The sequence below is a fragment of the Psammomys obesus genome, unplaced genomic scaffold (genome assembly GCF_907164565.1).
Source record: "Psammomys obesus unplaced genomic scaffold, mPsaObe1.curated_primary_1811, whole genome shotgun sequence".
Taxonomy (NCBI): Eukaryota; Metazoa; Chordata; class Mammalia; order Rodentia; family Muridae; genus Psammomys; species Psammomys obesus.
This window is the reverse complement of record NW_026585644.1, coordinates 147,410-172,360: the sequence shown is the minus strand read 5'-3', so window position 1 is coordinate 172,360 and position 24,951 is coordinate 147,410. Positions and strand designations below refer to the sequence as shown.

The following is a 24,951-nucleotide window of genomic DNA, read 5'->3' as shown; positions in this document are numbered from 1 at the left end:
CACACACACACACACACACACACACACACACACACACACACACACACTCACACTCTGAATATGTGCCTGATTCAGCCTACAGAGACCAGAGAAGGCTCTGGATTCCTTGGAACTGGAGTTTTACTGATGCTTGTAAATTGCCATGTGTGTTCTGGGAGCTGTACCTAAACCCCAGTCTTCTGCAAGAGCAGCAAGTACTTTTTTTTTTCCTTTTTGCAGCAAGTACTTTTAATCACGTCTCCAGCCCCTGTTTGTTTGTTTGTTTGTTTGTTTGTTTGTTTGTTTGTTTGTTTGTTTATATACAGGATCTGGCACCATAGCTCAGGTTGGCCTTAAATTCTAGATCCTCCTGACTCAGATTCCCAAGTGCTGGGATTATCAGCAATCTCTATCATCCCTAGCTTGAATGTTTTTGTTGTTGTTTGTTGGGTTTTGTTGGTTGGTTATTTGGTTGGTTTTCTTTGTTTGTTTTTCTTTTCTTTCTTCAAAACAGGGTTTCTCTGTGTAACCTTGGCTGTTTTGGACTCCATTTGTAGACCAGGCTGGCCTCAAACTCGTGGAGATCTGCCTGCCTGTGCCTCCCCGAGTTCTGGGATTACAGGTGTGTACCACCATGCCCAGCTTTGTTGGTTGTTTTTAAATAACTATCCACATGAGTGTAGTGTTTGATTTCAGGTACCTTTTATAATTAAAGGCCTTGGTGACTAGAGTGTATTGGAAGTTTGTTTTCATTGATGAAGTTGACTAGAGAAATACTTAGTATAGATGTTGTAGGACAATAATAGCATTGGAAGTTAGCTCTGTTATCTGTGACTTTTGAATGTTTGTTACATGAATTATTTTTTTCTTTACCTTAGCACTTCACATTCCTACATAAGGAACTTTATTCTGATCTTTCCCGTGTGTTTCTTTCTATAGGATGGATAGAATGACAGAAGATGCTCTTCGCCTGAATCTTTTGAAGAGAAGTTTGGACCCAGCAGATGAGCGAGATGATGTCCTGGCAAAACGACTCAAAATGGAGGGTCATGAGGCCATGGAACGTCTGAAAATGTTGGCACTTCTCAAAAGGAAAGATTTGGCAAATCTTGAGGTGCCCCATGAGTTACCTAGTAAACAAGATGGGAGTGGTGTCAAGGGTTATGAAGAGAAACTCAATGGAAATCTCAGGCCTCATGGAGACAATAGGACTGCTGGAAGGCCAGGCAAAGAAAACATCAATGACGAGCCTGTGGATATGAGTGCAAGACGGAGGTATGGAGCAGCTTAGCCATCTCCAGGCACAGTCTTCTTCAAAAAAGCTGTAAAAATGGGACAAATTTCAGTGAGAGGAAGGTGCTTTTCCTCGTAAAGCTGTTTTTTGGTGTTTTGTTTTGTTTTTGTTTTTTTAATTTTGTTGTTTTGCAGCAGGGTCTCACATTATAGCCATACTGGTCTTGAACTTGTGGCAGTCCTCTTGCCTCAACATATTAGTGCTGGGATAACATGTGTGAACTACCACATGATGGTGTCCTAAAGCTTCTTGGAAGAAGAACTGTGTCCTGTAGCCATGAGTTCCTCTTATTTCCAGATGAAGCTCATAAAAATCATAGTTCTTACTTAAGATATAATGATTATTTCTGGGGGCCAAAGAGGTGACAAAGTAACTAATAGTGTTTGCTGCTCAGTCATGACATCTGGAGATCAAATCCTAACTCCCACATCAAATGGTACATAGCCACCTATAATTCCAACTCCAAGAGATCCAGCACCCTCTTGTATCTGTGGCCATCTCTGCAGACATCTTTTTTTTTTTTTTTTTTTTTTCTTTTTAAAAAACAAACCCCAAGGGTTGGGGATTTAGCTCAGTGGTAGAGCGCTTGCCTAGCAAGCCTAAGGTCCTGGGTTTGGTCCTCAGCTCTGGGAAAAAAAAAAAAAAAACAAACGAAAGATTATTTCTGATCCTAGCCCAATTAGTATGTATTATCCTGCTTCCCCTCTCCCCCCACAAGATGGCTATAGGATTAAAGCAAAGAAATTTGCATCAGCTGGCCAGCGGTGGTGTCTCATACCTTTGATTCCAGCACTGGGGAGGCAAAGGCAGGTGGATCTCTGAGGTTCAAGCACAGCTTGGTCTACAGAGCAAGTTCTAGGACAGTCAGGGCTACACAGAGAAACCACACAAAGCTTTCCTCATATTCCAGGGATTTAAGATTTGTGTATTATAGATCTCAGATTCTATTACATTAAAAAAAAAAAAAAGTCAGACCTGGCTTCTTTGTGTCACAGGAAAATTAGCACATGTGGTCTCTACATTCTTGCCCTATTGGTACCACTTTTCTCAACCCCTACATACAGGTTCCTTTGTACACATATGCTCATTCCTAGTCTTTCTGTCTTTCCGTCTCTTTCTCTTACACACTTTTCTTTTTTCTTTTCTTTTTTTTTGGTTTTTCAAAACAGGGTTTCTTGATGTAGCCCCATGGCTGTCCTGGAGCTCTTTATAGTCCAGACTGGCCTTGAACTCACAGAGATCCACCTGCCTCTGCCTCCCGAGTGCTGGGATTAAAGGCATGTGCTACCACTGCCCTGCACACACACAAGAACGCTGCACGCACGTTTACAGGTTCCTTTTCTGGTGTCTGTCAAAGTATAAACTGAAGAAAGGAACCTAGAGCTAATTGAGGCTTAAATCTGCCTGGTAGTTGAATCACAGTATAGACAGCCCTAGTTTTAAGGACTAAGTTTATAGTTCAGAAACAGCTGATAAAAGTGAGAATTACTCATTTTTCATATGCTCTTTATTTGACCTTGCTGACTTTTTCCTAGCACTAATCTTTAACAAACTAGACTAATGGAGGAAGGGGAAGAAGGAAGGAATAGTTACAGTGTGTTTGTTTCTCAGTCTTGATTAGTGTTGTCCCAGAACTCAAAAACACAAGCAAAAAAAAAAAAAAAAGAACAAACAAACAAACAAACAAACAAAAAGAACAAACAAAAACCATAGAGTAGTTACTCTTGGTAATAACATTTAAAAACTGTTGTAAAAACCTAAAATAAATTCCCCCAAGAAACGTCCTTGGAAGCTACAGGTAGACTTGGAGAAATGTTGTATGAGTGGATCTACTTTATATTCTTCAGGAGGGATGAATGTGGATGGATGAAAACAGGTGCCTGAGCAGCCCATTTGCCCCACAATCATCCATTCTTCTAGAGCAAGTGAATGAAATACAGATAGATTTTTCATGTCCCAAAGTGAAGCTCTTTAAATATGTTCTTCATAGGCACACTGTTGCACCAGTTCCACAAGCTGGCAATGCTGATTAATTATATTTATTCAAAAATCAGAATATGGGATTAGGCATTGAAAAAACAGTGCCTACTTAACATGTGTAAGGTGTATTTATGGATAATGAGCATTGAATATAATGGCATCTCTTTCCAATTTGCCACAAGCTGTTCTGTAAGAATGAACTAAGGAGAAGCATGGTTTCTTTGAATAAAAAGTACTTGTTGCCCTTGCAGAGGATCTGGGTTGAGTTTCCAGCACCCATACCATTTGTAGCTCACAACCATCTATAGCTCCAGTTCCCAGAGATTCAATTCCTTCTCTTCTCTGAGGGTTCCAGCCATGGGTAGTGAGTATGTATGTATGTATGTAGGCAACACTCATGCACATAAAATCTTTAAAAGAAAACAAAAGAATAAAAGGAAAAATATGGAAAGTGGAATTTGTAACATGCGTCCTGTCTTTGTTGCTTAAATAACCACTAATGGGGTGAATTCTGCTATCTGTGAAATAACATGTTATTTATTAAATATTAAGTAGAGTGAAACTAGTACAACTACTGTTTTAGAATGGTAGAGAAACAACTTTTTTTTTCCTCTAGTAGTTTGTGGTGGGACTTGAATCTGTGGTTATCCATTTGCTGCTGCCCTGGGATTTTCCAGATCTGTATCACACCCAGGCAGACTTCTTTGTTGTTGTTTTTTAATAATTTATTTAATTTTATGTGCATTAGTGTGACGGTGTCAGATCCCTTAGAATTGGGAGGTATAGACAATTGTGAGCTGCCATGTGGATGCTGGGAATTGAACCCGGGTCCTTTGGAAGAAGCAGCCCGTGCTCTTAACCACTGAGCCATCACTCCAGCCCCCAACTTCTTTGTTTTAATGCTGGGATAAGAATTGGGAGCTTTAAGCCAGGTGGTGCGTGTTTAAGGCCAGCCAGGGCTATAAAAAACAAGCAAAAACTAACACAAAACAAAATTAGAAGCTTTATAGCTTCCAGGAATATGCCAGGTTGAAGCATAATTGGTATTCAGTTACTGTTTTTTTTTTTTGTTTGTTTGTTTTTGTTTTTTGAGACAGGGTTTCTCTGTGTAGCCCTGGCTGTCCTGGATTTGCTTTATAGACCAGGCTGGCCTCAAACTCACAGTAATCTGCCTGCCTTTGCCTTCCTGAGTGCTGCGATTACAGGTGTGTGCCACCATGCCCAGTTTGGTATTCAGCTTTTAATAATCTCTTAACTGGTGAAAGTTTACTACTTAGAAGCCTCGGATAGTGCTTTAGAAAATGTTGGATTTCAGGCATAGTGACACATGTCTAAAGTTTCAGCACCTGGGAGGCAAAGTAAAACAGACCTTTTACTTTGAGACCAGCCTGATCTACAGAGTGAGTTTCAAGACAGCCAGGGCTACACAGAGAAATCCTGTCTCAGAAAACCAAAATAAACAAACTGGGATCAAGACTTGACATGGGCTTTGCCTTTCTGTGCCATCTATCTAATATATACCTGGTTGTATCTAAGTATAAAATAGTTTATTGTTGTTTGGTAGTGTAAGTTATGATAATGTTACACAATTTTAAACTATTCATTCAGGAATATCTCTGCCCATCCTGGTACTGAGCAGTCTCAACAATAGAAGTTTAGGGAAGAATGTTTTACCTTAAAAAAAACAATCTTTTTTACAGAATATGCCTACCTAGCCAGGACCAGAATTTCACAAAGCTGCTAATTGGTGATTTAAAAAACAAAAACAAACAAAAAAACACTGGTGAATCAGTGGGGGGATTTTCAAGCCTCAGAATTGCTTACCTAGTATGAGAGGATAAAGGAACATAGAGATGACAAGTAAAAGATGAACATATTTAAAATCAGGTACTAAGGTTATTTGGTCTTAAGAGCAGAAAGCTCTTTTTTATTTTTGTGGGTTTTTTTTTTTTTTTTTTTTTTTCTGGAACTCCATATTTTCAACTTGCTGTCTGACTTGTGGCTGTAGTACAGTTCAAATACATAGTCCACAAAGCAGTCATTCTCCTCCCCTGCTGTTCTGTTTTCTCAGCTAAACTTAGCAGGAACTCAGATTTTACCCTGTTGAGAAAGTAAAGGCTTAGGTCACTCAGGGATACCTTCTTTAAAAGCCTTCTTTAGGTGAAACCAAGAGTGGTGGTGCTCCATGTTATAGTTCCAGCACTTGGGAAATGGAAGCAGCAGGTGTTTGCAGTGAGTTCAACGTTTGTCTGGGCCACAGGGGCCAGCAAGATGGCCCAGTGGGTAAAGGCACTTGCCACCAAGGCTGATGACCTAAGTTTATAATTCCTGGAACCTCACATATTGGAAGGAGAGACCTGACTCCACAAATTTGTCCTTAACAGCCACGTCTGCACCCTAGCACATATGTACATGACTGTATAGACACTAAATTAATAAAAATTAAAAACATAAAAAGGTTTCTTGGGGCTAGAAATGTTGCTCAGTAGTAGACTACCTAGCATGCATAGGGTCCTAGGTTGATTCCCAATAACATACAAATACATTTGTGTCCCAAAAGGACCCAAGACAAAAAACAAAAACACAGGCAAAAAAAAAGAAAATAAAAACCTTGAGAAAATAGTGCATAGGGTGTTACAGTTTTAAGTTCCACCTTTTAAAACCTATAAGCACATGGTGGCACATGCCTGCAATCCCAACACTCAGGGAGGGAGAGGCAGGTGGATCTCTGAGTTCGAGGCCAGCCTGGTCTACAGAGCAAGTCAAAGCTACACAGAGAAACCCTGTCTTGAAAAACAGAACAGAAAACTCTACAAGCATATCAACCTAACTTAGACTTATATACTCCCAGCTATTCTGTCTCAAAAGCTGTAGCTGTAGCTCAGCGATAGAAGGCATGTTTGTGTATCTGTGAGGCCTTGAGTTCTAGCCATTTTACTACAAAAGAAAGGGGAAAAAAATAACTTTAGCCAGGCATGGTGTTCCATTCTTAAGATCATTGTGCATGGGAAGTAGAAGCAGGGAGATCAGGATTTTGAGGCTAGCCAATTGCATGAGAGCCTGGCTTACAAAAAAACATTTAAAAATCAGGAGAGGTGGGAGGATATATTTGTTGATTTGAGAATCTAAGGAAATTAGAATTTTCAGGATCCTTTGTATCCAGTAGAATATATAAAATTTTGCAGAATTTTAAAACAGGGCTGCAGAGGTGTTAGAAAAATGTCTCAGAGGTTAAGAACACAGGCTGCTCTTCCAGAGGTCCTGAGTTCAATTCCCAGCAACCACATGGTGGCTCACAACCATCTATAATGAGATCTGGTGCCCTCTTCTGGCGTGCAGTTGTACATGCAGATAGGACATTATATATGTAACAAATAAATCTTAAACAGGGTTGTAGAAATAAAAACAAGGGTTATCAAATGAATAGATTTGGAAGTAAGAAAAGTTCATGTGAAGGATTTTAGATCAAAGTAGTTCTGGATAAATTTCAGAGAAGGTACTAGATACTAGCTAGTATCTAGTGTGTCTGTGGCTTAGTCTTTCTCCAGGAGGCTGTATGCTTTAGAGTTAATACTGTTAGTTTCCTCAAGCCATTGTTCACACCTCCTTTTGTCTCCTCTTTATAACTTCCTCTTGACAGAAACCACTCATGTAACCAGAACCATGTCATTAGTGTGAGAGTGAGCTGCTTCCCTCATGTCCGTCAGTAGTACTCAAAAGAGAGGACTAGATTCTACTGGTTCACCCTAATAAGCGCTCAGTGTTGTGATATAGGGAAAGGTTAGAAGTAAAATGTGTTATTAGAGCACTTACCTCAGGTTTTTATTTTATTTTAAGACAGAACTCATTAGGTGGCCCTGGCTGGCCTGGAACACTCTGTGTAGACTAGACTGACCTTGAGTGCTAGACTAAAGGTGTGAGCCACCACACTGAATATCTCTTTTTTTAATAGGTATTTGTACATGTGTGGGTGTTTTGCTTTCATGGATGTCTGTGTACCATGTATGTATAGTGGTGGCCAGAAGAGAATATCATACCCCCTGGGTCTGGAGTTACAGTTGTAAGCCGCCGTGTGGAAGCTGGGAATTGAACCTGCGTCCTCTAGAAGAGCAGCCAGTGTTCTTTTTTCAGCTCTCTCTTTAGCAACCATCTTAATTTTTTTTCTATCTTAAAAAAAAAAAAAAACTACCATATTATGTGTATGAGTATTTTGCCTACATGTATGTCATATGGTGACATGTGTGCCTGCTTCTCATGGAGACCCAAAGAGGGCATCAGGTCTCCTGAAACTGGAATTACAGATGATTGTGAACAGTCTTGAGAACTAATGCTGTGTCCTCTGGAAGAGCCAACTCTTCTAAGCTCTGAACCAACCCTTTTATCCCCAATTCTTTTTTGTTTGTCTTTTGTTTTTCAAGATGAGGTTTCCCTGTGTAACAGCCCTGGCTATCCTGGCACTCTCTTTGTAGACCAGGCTGGCCTTGAACTCACAAAGATCCGCCTGCTTCTGCCTCCTGAACACTGGGATTAAAGACAGGTGTCACCACACCTGGCCATCATCCCTCAATTCTTAAAGTTTCTCATCACTTTATATGTTTGTGCCTGCACAGCCTGACAGATTTTAAATTAGAAAAGTATTTTGCTGAGGTCTTGCCCTCATTTATATCTTAGTGTCTTTATTCTAGGACCTGTCTATCTCTTGCTGAATCAGGATAGACCCAACTTCCCTTGGATTTCTTTGTTCATTGTAGTGAAGAAATTTTCTTAACTTTTTAGGAAACTGTGGAAATACTATAATTATAATTATTATTATTATTATTTTTTCATCCAGTGAACCAGACCGAGGAAGGCTAACTCCTTCCCCAGACATAATTGTTTTGTCTGATAATGAGGCTTCCAGTCCCCGGTCCAGCTCCCGGATGGAAGAGAGACTCAAAGCAGCCAACCTAGAGATGTTTAAGGTAAAAAAGGAAGGAAGTTGTTTCTTCTCTCTTCTCTTTCTTTCTTGCTTGCTTGCTTGCTTTTCTTTTTTCCTTTTATGTTTCTTCCATTCTCTTTAATTCCCTGGTTTGTTTTTGTATTTTTGTTTTGATTTGCTTTTTGGATCTAAATTACTACCTATTTGATAAGTTACTCATACTGATTCTTCACAGTGTACCCTTTGAGAGGTAGCTGTTCAGCCAAAAAAAAAAAAAAAAAAAAGTTTGCTAAGCATGTATATAAAGTCATATTCAATATAATGTATCTTTAGAAGATAAAATAAAACTTTGTAATTTAAGTCACATAAAGTAAACCCTTAGGGTATGATGATTTCCTTTACATTATCTAGAGTCTCAGAATATAGAAGAATTCTTATTTTTATATATATCTGCATCAAGTATGATTTTTAAAGATTTAGAGGCTATTTAAATATATATATATATATATATATATATATATATATATATATATATATAGTTTCCGTTTTGTCAGTCATCTGTTTTTGCCAGGAATGTACTGATTGACATTTATATATAGTCTACAAGTACTTTTGAGTACTTCTTGAATGCTACTCTGCATGGGCTACAAAGATATAGTCATATCTTCTCTTCTGCTTCTTATAGAAGAATTTGAAGGTTTTAGAAGAGAAAACCTTATTTCTTACGGGAAGGGATTCTGGGTACCTGTTGCTGTTGCTGACCTACCGCCTCCATGTTTCCGTAGGGGAAAGGCATTGAGGAACGGCAGCAGCTTATCAAGCAACTGAGAGATGAGCTACGACTGGAGGAAGCTCGTCTGGTGCTGTTAAAGAAACTGAGACAGAGTCAGCTGCAGAAAGAGAATGTGGTCCAAAAGGTAGTATTTCTAGAAAGGAAAAAGCTTGAGATGAGACTGCTCCAGGTAGAGTCAGCTTTGTGGACCGTTCTCTGGTTCTGTAGTTTTTGTTTTAGGCTCTACAGAGTAAACAGGTTAAAAAGTAGTAGTTCTGTCTTTTTGTTTATTTGTTTGTTTTGTTTTAACCTTCAGCATTTATCAAGAAAAACTTTTTAAGTGGCCATGGTGATGTGTGTCTGTGATACCAGCACTTGGAAAGTCGAGTTAGAATCAAGTGTTAGGTTCAAGGAGCTGGAAAGGTAGCTGAGAGCGCACTTGCTGCTCCTGCACAGAGACTGCATTTTGTTCCAGCACCCACTTGTGGTAGCTCACAAGCAGAAGCTAGTGCAGTTCCAAGGGATCTGGTGCCCTATTTGGGCCCTCAGCAGCTACCAGGTACTCATGGGACACAGTCATAAATGAAGACAAAACAATCATATACAAAAAATAAATTAATCTTTTTTTATAAAGGAGTTAAGGTGGCTATGTGAGACCCTGTCTGAAAAGAGAGAGACAGAACCTCTCATAGTTATACAGACCTTTAATCTTAACAGTTGGGAGACAAAGCCGTGTGGATCTCTTTTTGAGGCTAGCCCAGTCTACATATTGAGGTCCAGGTTGGCCCAGGCTGTATATAACAAGACCTAGTCTTAAAGAAACAAACCAAGAAAATAAGAATGAAAAAATCCAAAGAGCCTTAATTTAATTTTTCTCATCTTTCTTCCTTGGCAATAGGAACTTCACATTTATACTCACAAGGGAATTTAAGAAACCTAGAACTTCACCAAATTCAACCTCAGGGTTTTGGGGTTTGGAGTTTAGGTTTTTTTTGGGTTTTTTTTTGTTTGTTTGTGTTTTGTGTTTTGTTTTGTTTTTTTGGGGGGGGTTGTTTTGTTTTGTTTTTGACAGAGTTTCTCTGTGCAGCCCTGGCTGTCCTGGAACTCACTCTGTAGATCAGGCTGGCCTCAAACTCATAGATCCTTCTGCCTTTGTCTCCTGAGTGCTGGGATTAAAGGCATGCCACCACAGTTAGACCCACAGTCTCTTTTTCTATTTCCCCTCCCAGACTCCAGTTGTACAGAATGCAGCATCTATTGTTCAGCCATCTTCTGCACATGTGGGACAGCAAGGCTTATCTAAGCTTCCCTCCCGGCCTGGGGCTCAAGGGATTGAACCTCAGAATTTGAGAACATTACAGGTATGTGACCCATGATTTTACTATTGGAGAAGTCTGTCTGTCCTGTCTATATTTGGGGACTTTTTTTGTAAAGACTGTAAAGAATCTGACTATGAGGCCAGCCTGATCTACATAAGTTCCAGGACAGGAAGGACTCAAAAAAAAAAAAAGAAAAGAAAAAGAAAAAAAAGCCAGAGATGAGTTTGCAGTACCCACTTTAAGTGGCTTGCAATTCTAGCACTAAGGAATCCAACACCCTTCTAGCATGGCATTACATGCATTTATGTACACAGACAAACACAAATAATAAATCTTTTTTAAAAATTAAAAATCATACCTGGGGAGATGGCTTAGTGGCTGCTCATCCATATGGCCTGCATTTAATTACTAGCACCCACAAAGAGCTCATTTCTTTAATACCCTCTTCTAGTCTCCAAGGGCACCAGATATGCATATAGTGCATATGTAGATCATACATGTAAGCAGAACACCAATATGCATAAAAAAATGATGAAACATTTTTTAAAAGGCAAGAACTTTCTAGCCACTAATCAGCATTTAAAGTAATGATAGAGGGCCTGGAAAGATGCATCAGAGGTAGCACTTGCTGTTCCTGTAGAGGACCTGAGTTCTATTCCTACCACCCACATGGTAGCTCAAAACCATCTCTAGGGAATCTGACATCTTCTGACCTCAGCAGACAAGGCACACATATGGTATGCACACACATGCAGGGAAAATACTCAAAACAAGTAAATCTAAAAAATCTATTTGACTAGAGTAATGGTAGCAGTTTCCCATTGGATTGTTAAATGAAATTATCAGGTGTGTGTTCCCATGGTTCTACTTGCTGTCCATTATAAGCAGTGTTTTCTGGGGTATTATGCCATCTGTGAGTTTTTTGGTTTTGTTTTTCTTTTCTTCTCCTTTCCCTTTAGGGTCACAGTGTCATCCGTTCAGCAACCAACACAACCCTTCCACACATGTTGATGTCTCAACGTGTTATTGCACCAAATCCAGCCCAACTTCAGGGCCAACGGGGGCCACCGAAGCCTGGCATAGTACGCACCACAACACCTAACATGAATCCTGCAATCAGTTACCAACCAGTAAGAGCAAGTGCTGCTGTACAAACAGAAAAATCCTTTGTTTGCTTTTATTATTGAAAGAGCCACAGGTTTTAAGGTTTTGTGTATAGAGAAATTAGGACAAAAGAGTGACTTGAATAGAGAGTGTTCCCCAGAATGGATGCTTTTTAAGGAATTATATAAAAATAGTTGGTAGAAAAAGTAGTTTATTGTAGAGGAAAGCTAAATTAGCTAAAATCTGCCTTAAGAAAGATCTTAATCTAGGGGTGAAAGTGGGATGGAAATGATATAAATACAGTACTTAGGTATGAAATTCTCAAAAATAAATCTGTGTATATGCTGGGTACGGTAGTGCAGGCCTATATTCCCAGCAGGAATATAGGAAGGCAGATCAGTGTGAGTTCGAGGCCAGCCTGGTCTACAAAGTGAGTCCAGGACAGCCAAGGCTCCACAGAAAACCCTGTTTTGAAAACAAACAAAACAAATCTTTGTATGAAAAAGGAGCTAGAGGTATGTATGTGACTGAAAGATCTCTGATGTCTCTGATGTTTTCTTTCTTGAATAGCTTTAGCTTACAGGTGCCATCATTCTTTTATGTGCCAGGATTATGTCTTAGTGATAAATTGAATGTTTTCTGTTTTGAAGAAGCTTAGCAGTCTGACTAGGACCAAGTAGTTAAAATTAAGGCTTAGTCTCTCATTTAGCATCCACCTGTCCATTGTTCCCTTTCAGCAGTCAAGCTCTTCTGTTCCCTGTCAGCGCACAACGTCTTCTGCCATCTATATGAACCTTGCCTCCCATATCCAGCCAGGGACTGTGAACAGAGTGTCCTCACCACTTCCTAGCCCCAGTGCCATGAGCGATGCTGCCAACTCACAGGCTGCAGCCAAATTGGCTCTTCGAAAGCAGCTGGAAAAGACGCTCTTGGAGATACCACCTCCAAAACCTCCTGCTCCCTTGCTTCACTTCCTGCCTAGTGCAGCCAATAGCGAATTTATCTACATGGTAGGCTTGGAAGAAGTCGTACAGAGTGTCATTGACAGCCAAGGTAACACTTCCTTCTAGTTACGTCTCTAAGCATGCAGTTGCCAAGCCTCTTGGCAGAGAACAAGTATTACAGGGAACTGTGCAGTATTTAATAACTGCTCTTAATCCATCCCTGATAGCTCCTTACGTAGAAGCCCACCACTTTGGGGCAGAGGCAGGAGGATTGCTCCAAGTTCAAGTAAAATGAAAGCCAATTCAGAGTACAGATTGAGAATCTATCTTAAAACTTTTATTTAGTACTACTAAGCTGGGTGTAGTGACACATGCTTATTGTCCCACTGAGACAAATGGGGGAATACTGAGCATTTGAGGCCAGCCTGAGCAACATAGCAAGATCCTGTCTCACAAAGAAAGCTGGAGGTACATACAAGTATCTGTAGGACTTGGGAGACTGAGACTGGAGGATCTCAAGGTAGAGGCCACATAGAACTATATAATGAGACCTTGTCTCTAAATAAATTAAATCTGCTCAGTTATTATTGCTAAACCAGCTTCCATCATTTGGTTATACAAGCTTTTAGGGAACAATATCTCAAAAAAAGAAGGTTAGAGAGCTGAATCGGTGGTTAAGAGCACTGGTTAGTCCTGGGTTCAGTTCCCAGCACACAAAGTATACAATTGGTACATACATTCAGGCAAAGCACCCATACATATGAAGTAAAAGTAAGTAAATCTTAAAAACAAGCAAAAAACAGAGTAGAGTCTAGAGATGTAGTTTAGTTGGTAGAATAACTTGCTCATCTGGAAGGTAAAGGTAAGAGGATTACAAGTTCAAGGGTATCCTCAGATAAGATACACAGTCAATTCTAGATCACCCTGGAAAACATAACATCCTCTCCAAAATAATAATAGTAAAGTGGCTGGGTGGTGTGGTGGTAGTGCACATTTTTAATTCCAGCTCTGGGAGGCAGAGGCAGCTGGATATCTATCAAGGCTAGCCTGGTCTAGAGTGAGTTCTAGGACAGCCAACTCTACACAGAGAAACCCTGTTTCAGTGAAGGGGCAGGAGGGAGGGTATATATTGTGGTGTTCTATTTTTGAGAGTTTATTCTGGTTCACATTTTCTGGGTGTAATTCATTAATAGTAGTGAGTCAAAGATATCAGGCGCTTGAAGCAGCTGGTTACCTCACAACTATAGTCAGGAAACAGAAAAATGAAGACATCTTGTTTAGTTTTTTTAATTTTTGTTATTATTTTTTTGTTGTTGAGAGACAGTCTCACCATATAATTCTGGCTAGTCTGGAACTTACTATATGTAGACCAAGCTGGTCTGCCCAAGATCTGCCTTGCCTTGGCCTTCACAAAGTACCTCTATGCCTATTCTTTAGATGAATAAAATGTCTGGGTTTTGTGACTTTGTGCTTGGTTATATTCCCTACCCTTTTAATGTTTATAGTTGAAAAACTATATATACTAATGTAAATAACTTAAGTATGGAAGTTGCAACCCAGTATGAACCAGACTTTTACACCATGCAGTGTGATGCCAAGAGTCATTATTAAGCTTAAATTTCCAAACAGTATCAGAAAGTCCCTAGAGGACTAACTAAACATTCACAGATCACAGGGTGCCTTGATTTCAGCCAGGTAAGGTAGCTTATGCCTGTAATTATAGCACTTGAAATACTGAGGCAAGAGTGCTGTTATGAGTTGAAGGCTAACCTGAGCTACAGTGTAAAACCTTATTAAAAAAAAAATCCTCACAAAGTAACTATTCAGACCCTGATAGTTGAGTATTGTAAATATACATATATGTAAAGGGAAGTGCAACATAAAGTGATGTTAAGAAACGGGGGAGGGGGTGGGCTATAATGGTGCACACCTGTAATCCCAACACTCGTGGAGCAGAGGCAGGCAGATTACTGTGAGTTCGAGGCCAGTCTGGCCTACAGAGTGAGTTCCAGGACAGCCAGGACTACACAGAGAAACCCTGTCTGGAAAAATGAGAGAGAAAAAGAGAGGGGTTGGGGGGTAGAGAGAGAGCTCCAAGAGTGGTGGCCCATGCTCACACTTGGGAGGCAGAGGTTGGTGGATCTCTGAAGAGCTGGCCTGGTCCACAGAGTGAGTGAGTTCCAGGACAGCAGGGAATACACATAGAAACCCTGTCTCAAGGAAAAAAAAAAAAAACAAAAAATAAATAAAACAAAATTTAAAAAACAGAAAGCATTGGTTAAGTGAATCCTTTTAATTCTGAATGTATTGTTATGAAATTTTTGTAACACTATGTAGCCAGATAGGGCTTAGCCTTACTCTGTAGCCCAGCCTTACCTCAAGCTCAGGGGACTCCTTCCCTAGCCTCCCAACTGCTCTGATTATCAAGCCAAAGTATTTATTAAATTGTATTGAAAAAAAAAAAAAAAAGTAAGGCAATGTGAGGTGGTACATACCTTTAACCTTAGTGCTAGGGAAGCAGAGTTCCAGGATGCTGAAACTACATGGGGAGACCCTATCTCTTTCTGTTGTTGTTGTTTTAGTCTTTTGGTTTATTGGTGTTGTTCGTTTTTTTTTGGAGATAGGATTTCTCTGTGTAATGTTTGCTGTCCTGGAACTTACTCTGTAGACCAGGCTGGCCTTGAACTCACAGAGATCTGTCTGCCCCTGCCTTCCCAGTGCTGGAATTAAACACATGTGCCACTACTGCCCAGTGAGACCCTATCTCAAAATAAGACAGTAAATTTTATATTTCATTTATTTAATTTCTATGAGTGTTTTTGCCTTCATGTGTGTACATTTGCTTGTTCCCTCAGACTTCAGAATAGTGCTTCAGAGTCTGTAAACTGGAGTTACCGGTGGTTGTGATCTCCTGTGTGGGTACACAGAGCCGAACTCCATTCCTCTGAAAGGGCATAAAAGTGCTTCTTAACTAACTGCTGAATTCTATTTTTAGCCCGGAATAGTTTTGGTTTCTTTGTTTTTGTATAGTTTCTTTTAATATTTTTAATTTTATTGATGGGGAGAAAAGAGAATGGGAGGTGCCAACAATGGAGCATATTGTTGCCATTGGGAGGCTAGAGGACAGCTTTGTGAAGTAATTTCTTTCCTTCCATGTTTACATGGGTTTCAAAGCTGGAACTCAGTTCCTTTAGGCTTGAATAAGAAGCACTTTTACACACTGAGCCATTTCATTGACACTGATTAGTCTCTAAGTGAACAGAATTAACTTGTGGGAAAGATACTTAGTGAAGAGTAACAGAAGAGGTGGGAGATGGAAACCACTAATTATTCTATTATTGGTGTCTAGGCAAAAACTGTGCCTCACTGTTGAGGGTCGAACCCTTTGTCTGTGCCCAGTGCCGCACAGATTTCACCCCTCATTGGAAGCAAGAAAAGAATGGTAAGATCCTCTGTGAGCAGTGTATGACCTCCAACCAGAAAAAAGCTCTAAAAGCTGAGCACACCAACCGGCTGAAAAACGCTTTTGTTAAAGCCCTGCAGCAGGAACAGGTGAGAATTCTGATTCCTACCCCAACAGTCATGTGAATCAGTTTGGTTTTCCTAAAAGATTGTTGCTTCTATTACCCAGGTGGTTCCCATAGAGTTTTGGGCCTGGAAACCCAGGTTCCTCTAAAAAAAATAAAAGCAGAGTGTGGTGGAGCACTCCTTAATCTCATTACTCAAGAGGTAGAGGCAGGTGGATCTCTGTGTGTTTGAGGCTATTCTGGCCTACCTAGTGAGTTTCAGGACAGACAGTCTAATGATAAGACCCTGTCTCAAAAACAAAACAAGCAAACAAACAAAAAACAGAGCTGGGCTATGGTGGCGCACACCTTTAATTCCAGCAGAGGCAGGTATATCTCTGAGTTCAAGGATAGCCTGGTCTACACAGAGAAACCCTGTCTAAAAAAAAACAAAAACAAACAGCAAAACTCAGATCAACATTGAAACACATCTCTTCTTGCAAAGTGTGATGGCACATCTCTCCAGCATTCTGGAGGCAGCCAACTCAGAGCTCCAGGCCAGCCTAGACTAGGTAGTGAGATCCAGTATCAAAAAGCAAAACAATAAAAACATTTTCATTACTCTGTCCCCTTTGTATCATTTGGTTGATTTTGATTGGCTGAAAACCTAATACCGAGTATGTGTGACTGAGATCAAAGCACAGAAAGGCTTGGAGCTTGACTTTTTCCATAGCTCCGAGGAAAGTCTCACCATGAGCTCTGCATGGCCTGGAATCATTGATCCTCTCATCTTTGCTTCTTGAGAGTTGGGATTATTGGCCTGCACCATAACATCCAGGTCCTCTGTTCTCTATTTTATTTTCTTGTCAGACAAATGAATTTTGTTGGAAGAAATTTGCCACATACTTTCAGCTATGCAATCTGTAGTTAAATGTCAAAGGAAAGATTAGATGATGAAGTATCCCAGTGAAGATTAGTGGTGATAGAAGCGCATGAGCACTTCTTGACAGTAACTGTAGAATTAGGAGTTCTACGAAGGGAAGGATATGTCAGGATACGCAGGTCCTTTTCTCTGTTCCATTTCCCACTCCACTAACCATCCTTTGGCAGCATCATGAGCCTAGTGGAAAATTGATAGGCAGAATCAAAAATAAGATTCTAGTTTAATGATAGAGCACTGCTTCCCATATCTGAGGTTCTGGTTTCAGTCTCCAGCACTACAGAGTAGTTAAGTGCATATATGAATGCATTAATGAATCTCTTTAAAAAATTAAAGAAGACCTCAGTGATTTGTTAGTTTTAATTACATTACCATCGCCACCCTCCAGTTATCCCCATGAGAACCAGCTTTCTAGAGAGAAGGGAATACTTTTAGTCAATAAAACATGTTGGCTGCTTGTACTTGGAGATCTCAGGGTAGCCATCCCACCAAACTCTTTGCCTTTTCTGCATTATTGTAACTAGCTGCTATCATTCCAGAAATAGATCCTTGGTTTTCTGGTTAGAAAATTAGGTGCTGTCTTATCCAATCTCATCTAATAATTCCCAACAGGAAATTGAACAGCGATTACAGCAGCAGGCAGCACTCTCCCCTACTACAGCTCCAGCTGTCTCCAGTGTCAGTAAACAGGAGACCATCATGAGACATCATACGCTTCGGCAGGTGAGGAACTTTTCCACAACTCTACTTTCTCCTGGGGCTGCACTTCTGCAGGAAATGGTTCTGTTCTCTTTTTACTCCTGTGTCTACTTTCACTTGAACTTCTGTAATGGCAAGGTTTCATCAACTGTCTCCATGTTGCAGGCTCCACAGCCCCAGAGCAGCCTCCAGCGTGGTATACCCACATCTGCCCGCTCCATGCTTTCAAACTTCGCACAGGCACCCCAGTTGTCTGTGCCAGGAGGCCTCCTTGGTATGCCAGGTAAGAGAGATTACTAATTAATGGCTAAGTCTTTACTTTTAGGTCTTGTGTAGTTTAGGCTGGCTCTCTACTTGCTGTGTAACTAAGGCTGTCCTACTTCTGCCACTCCCTGGCCCAAGTACTGGAATTACAGGCATGTACCACCCAGCTTTAGTGTACAGTTCTTTTTGTGTACGGGGGTGCATGAGTATATGGGAACATGTGTAGAGGCTAGAAGTTGGTCTTGAGTGTCATTCCTTAGGCACTGTTGTTTTTTGAGATAGAGTTTCCTATTGGCCCGTGGAGTAGGTTTGCTCCAACAAGCTCCAGAGATCTGCCTCCTCTTGCTAGGATTACAAGCATATGCCACCAAACCTGAGTTGTTTATGTGGGTGCTAGGTTATCAAGCCCAGGTCCTCGTCCTTCCATGACAAGCACTTTGCTGACTGAGCACTCTTGCTTGCTCTCTTGCTCTTGCTCTCTCTCTCTCTCTCTGTCTCTGTCTCCCTCCATTCCTCCTTTTCTTTCCATCCCCCTCTCTCTTTTTCTCTCCAGTCATGATGTACAATTCTTTCCTTTTTTTAGTATGCATGAATGTTTTGTCTACATGGATGCTGTGTACCACTTGCATGCCTGGTGCCCACAGAGGCCAGAATAGGGTGTCGGATCCCTTAAAACTGAAGTTACTACAATCATGAGCCATCGCATACATGCTGGAAGTTAAACCTCAGTCCTCTGGAAGAGTAGCCAGTGCTCCTTTTGTTTGTCTGTTTGTTTGCTTGTTTTTGAACAGGGTTTCTCTCTGTAGTCCTGGTTGTCCTGGAATTCACTATGTAGACCAGGCTGGCCTCAAACTCAGATCTGCGTGCCTTTACCTCAGTGCTGGGATTAAAGATGTACACTGCCAGCTGCTGAGCCATCTTTAGCGGCCTTTTTACGCCATTGTTCCTTTGCTTTCTGTTTTCTCCAAACAAACTACAAATTACGCTTTGTTATTCAGCAAATGAATCTTTACTGAGTCATATGAGTGCCCTAGGACTTTAGTGGTGAAAAAACTATGGTCACTACTCTTATGACTTTAATTCTGATGTGCTTTCATTGGGCATATGGGTTCTAATTTCTTTTGGATACAACATCGGGGTAAACTGTCCAGCATGAGTGATCTAGGATTCTTCTCCACACTCAGTGGTCCCCAAATCAGAGCAGATCATTGATTCCGTCTCCATCTCAATCATTTTTCTCTCACTACTCTTTAACCTCTTTTTTCTATATTGTAAAGACTGTTCATTATTCCTGAGAGGACTGACGTTTCTGAAGGAGCTCTTTCCCTGAAGCTTGGGAGTAAGTGTAGCTGCTGCTGAAACAAAGCTGGCTGAGGCTAGACAAGTGGAGGCAATTGGAAGTGCTTCCTCTGTCTGTAACTGCAATCTGGGATAGGACAGGAGGCACTGTCATTTTTTCTCTTAATACCTGTCCTCTTCTTTTGTCTCCTGAATCTAGGTGTCAACATTGCATACTTGAACACTGGCATTGGAGGACATAAAGCTCCAAGTTTGGCAGACCGACAGCGCGAATACCTTTTAGACATGATCCCTCCCAGGTCTATATCGCAGTCCATCAGTGGGCAGAAATAACGGCTGTTCCACTTGTGCTGCCCACCCTTGAATCCTTTACCCACTTCTCCCATTGCCCCCAACTTCCGTCGCATGCAGTGCCTGTACTGGTGCCTACCATACACGGAAAGCAAAACTGAAAAAAACAGAAGACGAAATAGACATCAACAAGAAAACACATGCCCCCACCCCGCCAACTCCCCTTTATTTCATACTGCTGCGATCTGTTTTCCTGCTGCTCTGTCTTCTCTCTTCAATTTCCTTTAACAGTGAGGTGGATCTTTGCCTCTGATAGAGGTCAGAATGAGGTCCTGGGGAGAATTTAAGCCCTTTGATGTGTGTTTCTAAAGTTTGTTTTATGCTGTAATTATTATCATTTTTAATTATATTGTATGTCTTCCCTTTGTTCTGTGGACGGTTAACTCCCCCCCATCTTCTGATTTCTTTCCTACCTCCCTCTGCTAATCCTCCCTCTTTTTTAAATATATGTATGTATGTATGTATATATATACATATATATATATATATATGCATATATATACATATATATGATATACAGTTCAGTGATCGCATGCAGATTGCAGTGGATCCTCAGCTTCCAAGTAGGAAATAACAGAATGTTAGGGACAGAGATTTTGAATGCACTTAACCTTGAGTTGTGGAGTGGATATCATCAAGTAAGTAGGAATAGCATCCCAGCTATGGTTGGTCAGGGTCTGGACAGTTTGGGAGGCAATGTTTTAGTAATGAAGTTGAATTCTTTAAGAATGAGTAAAAGCCTGGAGGGAGAAACTTAGAAAAAACTACCTGTAGTTTAACCACAGGAGACAGGGGAAAAGGTGTGATGTAAGTTTAATAGTGTCCCAAAGAGGACTGTGACCAGGTCCTGGCCTTCTAGTTGCTGGGGATGTAAAATTGGTCTCCTGACTCCAGTGAGGACACAAAAGTCTGTTCCAGGCCAACCATCTTGACATTGTTTATCTTACTTTCTTTGTAAAACTGTCTCCCATTACATATCATACCTTTACAAATGTTAATCTTCTTTCTCACCGTAATCCCAGAGGAATGGCTGCTTCCAGGCTGCAGGTGGCTGGGTATCCTAGAAGTTGGAGTGGGTATAGGTGAATCACATGAAAGGAGAAACTAGACATAGAAGAAGAAGAGGTTTCTCAGGAGTTGAGATCCCTGCATTTTTCTCTCCCTGTACCCTCTGAGTGCTAAGAGATATGGGTGTAGGCCCCTGATGAGGTTTGTCCCACTCTGACTCTGCCACACTGGCTGTAGATCCAACTCCTCAGAGCCAAGCAGCTTGTCAAACCAGCTTTGGACCTCAGCTATACAAGTATTGTCTTCCCCCAAGCTCCTCTCCCCCAGATTTTATTCATTTTGCCATTTTGTTTTATTCTTTTTCTTAGGAGCTACTAATGTAGAAACTGAATTGAATTGTGCAATGTTGCTGTTCTGGGGTTAGGGAGATTAGCATCCTGTTTGCCCATATTGTGGCAAGGAGGAGGGGACCAAGCTGTTTTTGAGGTAAGGGAAGCCTGAAAAGGAAGGGTTTCTGCATTCCTCAGAGTGGACATGCACCCGCCTCTACAGCTCTAGAAGCCGACAGAGTGTACTGGGGACACTTTGAGCAAAGACGTGTGAGGAGTTGTGTATTGTTTTGCCCTTGATAACCACCTGAGGAAATTCCCTCATTCTTATTTTTAAAAACTAAGTAATTTTTTTAAAGTAAGAAGGCACTTTTAAAATTATACATACACACAAACCACACCTTTCCCATAAAATTTGGGGGTAGGGTGGGAAAAGAAGCTAAATCAAGCTCAATTCCCCACTCTGGTCTCTTTTCCCAATACTCCAGTGCCACTGTGGGTGATTATACTGGCCCTACGGGCCTTCTTGGCTTTTTTCTTTTCTCCCTTTCCCTCAGATTCATTGAGCACTTAATAAAGGAGCAGAGATGCAGCTGTGTCTGGGCTCCCCAAGTGGTGAAGTGACCTGGAAGCTAGATGCTAGTAACAAGTAGTTTGAGAGGGTCATTTCAAGTATTTTTCTGGGGAATGTGGTGCCCCTGACTGTAAGTGGTGGGGGAGGGAGGGGGGCTAATGGAGCTGGGTCTGGGATTATTTTAAAATTATATATATATATATAAATAAATAAAGATATATTCTTACATCTTTTCTTTGCCCTCTGTGCTTTGAAAGCACTGGATAAATTGATTTTGTTTTTCTCTTCCACAAAATTGGAAGATGTTTTCCTCCATTTTTAAAATGTTTTTCTTACCAGTCATCTTGCCTTGTGGCATGTCTGTCTAACCTCTCCCTATCCCGTGATGAAGTGCCATTTCTGTTAAGTCTCCCTGACCCCCAACTCAGAGGTGCTCAGAGGTACAAGGTGCCCAAGTTTGTCAGTTGAGATTAAAAGGAACAGAGAATGTGCAATACCGTCCAACTGGGGCTTGTCCCTGCCCTGAGCTAGGTCCTCTCCCTGGGAGCCAGGCCACTTTAAATAGGGTTTAGAAGGAAGATGTATAGAAATGGGGAATGGTGGGGAAGGAGAGCCCATAGTCAGTGCCTGTTTAGGTGCTGAGGCCATAGGGAAGAGGTAGAATTTTCCCTGTCTTTATCCCTTCAGGGTTAATTACATAGAAGCTGCTTAAAGTACTAGTATAGCTCTGTGGCCCTTTGCTCAGTCGCTGAGGTTTGATTTCTCATCCTCTCTTTCCCCATTATCTTACTCTTCCCAGGAATTAGTGAGGGGGTGAAATCTTTCTTAATCATGGTAAAGTATTAGCCTTCATCTCCTCCCTTAGCTCCTGCCCCTGTTCCCCTTTCTTCAAGCCTCTATATTTTACATGACTGATTGCCTTGTTTCCTTCCAAACCTTCTTTTCAACTCTCCTCAGGCCATGGGCCCCTTTAGACACTAACCCTCATGCCCTAAGGACCACAGTTGAGTGGTCCTTTACCATTGGACTTGGACTCTCAGGTGTCGGTAGAGTGGAGATCTAACCAGGACAGTCTGGCTTCCTCTAGACCCTGGGGCACTAACAAGCAGTCACTCATGGATTGTGTCTTACTCCACAGAGACCTGAGATGGGTAGATTAGTGGCAAGGCTGGGGTAAAATTAGGAGACAGCGGTCCTTATTTGTCAGTTTTATTTTGTCACTTCACCACAGCATCTGAACTCCCTCCATTGCTGAATAAGTATTTTTCCTGCATTTTGGGATATATGTATGGTAGACATTTCTTTTTAAAGACACCAAGATAAATGTTTTCCTGCCTTGGTTACCTTTCCTTGCCCCTTTAAAAGGAATTAGCTATAGAACTGCTTTGTAAAGATGCTTCTTGATATTTTACTTTTGTTCCTTTTTCCCAAACCATTCCTATTTCTCCCTTTTTTCTAGAAGGCATAACCCTTCTCTCCACAGCCCTACCCTACTTACCCTAGGCTCCCTTTTCATCAAGGTCTTCATTAGCTTATGATATTTGCTGCCGAGATGTTATAACAAGGACTCATTCATGTATATAAGCTATTTCTTGATCCATTTAAAAGGAATTGTACATTGTGTAGAAAAAAAAAAAAAACCTGAAAAAAGAGGGAAAAAAAAAAGCCCTAGCCATGGATATTGTGAAACTGTGTTATGTCATTTTGTAATGTGCCCGTTTGTGTATGATCCGTGCAAAAGGGTTTCTGGGGAAGGGGAGGGTGGAGGGAGGCAGTGCTGTGGAGGTGGGGAGGAGTGGGCCGGGCCCAGCACACTGAGACTGGCAGCTGCTCCAACCTCATTCTTCCTTAAAGATGCCACCTCCCCCACCACCCACCCCTAATTTGTGCCTTGCCCTCCCCACCCTGGAGTAATCCCTCCAGGTCACCAGCACTGCCTTGGCAGAGCCCACTCCCTACCCTAACCTGCCCACCCTTCCTAACCCCCAGCATTAGGTTGACACTGTGGGGAAGTGCTGGAGGTTGGGAGGTAGCCGAGGAGTGGGCAGTCCCTGGGGGCATCGAAACCAAGTATTATTATGAATTGTAATTGTATTTGCACTGTTTTCCCCTCTGATTGCATCAGCATATATACAATATACCTATATAACAAAATCCAGTGTCAAAGCTTTCTTATGCAAGGGATTTCCCCCGCCCTTCAGAAAAAGAACCTCATGGACCTCTGAAAGGGTAGATTGTCAGGAGATGATAGTAGTAGAAAAAAGGATTTTAATTGTCCTGAGGGTGTTCTGCCCAAACCATTCCAGGCTGTGTGACTGAGGTGAGGCTGGCTCCTGTGGATTACAGGGCTCTAGGTTCAGGATTGTACAAAGTAAGAATCCAGAACACAGGGAGACACAGTGTGGATACCTAGGGCCTACTGACTTGCTGTGTGATCTGTGGAGCTCAGTGTCTTCAGCCAGTGAAGGGAGGGAGGAAACCACTGGCCTCCACACTTCAAATTCCACGATTCTTTCCCCATCTGCCAAAAATCAAAAGGCATCTTGAGGTGAGGGAAGTGCTGGCCTGGAAGACCAGGGAGAAAATAAAGGTGATGTTGTTAGTGTTACTTGTATCACAGTGCTTTGAAAGTTGCCAGTCCCCTGCCTCAACACTGATCTTGGAGAAGGTGGCAGTGATGTGTAGGGTGTCGGGCCAGTGGCACCTTGGCCCTTTTGTTTCTAGCCATGTCATGACAGGGACCAGGCTCCAAGCCTTGCCTCACCTCACAATCGCAGTCCTTAAGGGTGTTTAACCAGTGAGCGCCCCCAGGTTGGTAAAGTAGTTGCTGTCTTTGTGAGCTATAGGATGTGGCATTTCCCTCATCTTAGTGACAAGAAGAGCTAGATGTAGCCCATATCTTTCTTTCCCTCAGATCTCATCTGACACCTGAAAGGCAACTGTTTCACAGTCTGTCTCCTTCAGAGGCCCAACTTATTCCCCCGTTTCCTGGGATGAGTATTTCTACTCTCTTAAGTTATTGATGCTAAAGACTGGAGAAAACATAGGTTGATGGGTGAGGCCTTGGTGAAGGTGGAGGATAGATTGGAATGGGTGGTGGGGAACAGGGAGGTGGGATGGGCAATGGCCTTCCTTCCCTTAATAGGGTGGGTGGGAGGGGAACAAGACCCTTTTGCACAACTCTGTTTTAAGTTTCCTTTTTTCTTTTTTCTTTTTTTTTTTTTTAACTCATTCTAATTTTCTGCATTGTGTTTGGGAAATAAAATGAAAAAAAAAACAAAAAAACTAAGACCAATAGGTACTGGTTTTCAAAAGGTAAATACACTCCCATCTGTTTCAGAGGCTGCTGAGCATTACAGCAGTGAAGATTCAAATAATAAGCTAATTTTTGGAGAAAGGATTAAAAGAAAAACTTTGTAATATTTATCACTTGCAAGCTATGTTTAATAAAGAAAGGAATGGTTTCTAAGCTTTCCTGTGGCTGGTGCTTTAGTTGTGGCTGGGGTGGGAGTGGGAATGATTTGGTGGGAGAATCTGAGGAGTGTTAATGGATGAGCTGTGGCTTGTGGGTTTTTTGTTTTGGTTTTCCTTTTATATCTTTACTGTTGTTCCTCTTCACCTCCAGTGACCCCACTTCAAAATCCTACTTTTTTTGTTTGTTTGGTTGTTTG

General features: G+C 41.3%; 1 protein-coding gene across 3 annotated transcripts in view; it reads left to right on the top strand.

Annotated features, from left to right (window-relative positions):
• Gatad2b (GATA zinc finger domain containing 2B) overlaps positions 1–22,959 on the top strand; it is a 72,985-nt gene extending 50,026 nt beyond the window's left edge. For all 3 annotated transcript variants that reach the window (XM_055623442.1, XM_055623452.1, XM_055623434.1), the window contains exons 2-11: positions 919–1,254; positions 8,085–8,214; positions 8,957–9,088; positions 10,173–10,304; positions 11,222–11,392; positions 12,104–12,419; positions 15,660–15,862; positions 17,369–17,479; positions 17,621–17,738; positions 19,218–22,959. In XM_055623442.1, the coding sequence (XP_055479417.1) occupies positions 920–1,254; positions 8,085–8,214; positions 8,957–9,088; positions 10,173–10,304; positions 11,222–11,392; positions 12,104–12,419; positions 15,660–15,862; positions 17,369–17,479; positions 17,621–17,738; positions 19,218–19,351 (1,782 nt within the window). In that variant the 5' untranslated portion in view covers position 919 and the 3' untranslated portion in view covers positions 19,352–22,959. The remainder of the gene's footprint in view (positions 1–918; positions 1,255–8,084; positions 8,215–8,956; positions 9,089–10,172; positions 10,305–11,221; positions 11,393–12,103; positions 12,420–15,659; positions 15,863–17,368; positions 17,480–17,620; positions 17,739–19,217) is intronic.
• The last annotated feature ends 1,992 nt before the right edge of the window (positions 22,960–24,951 follow it).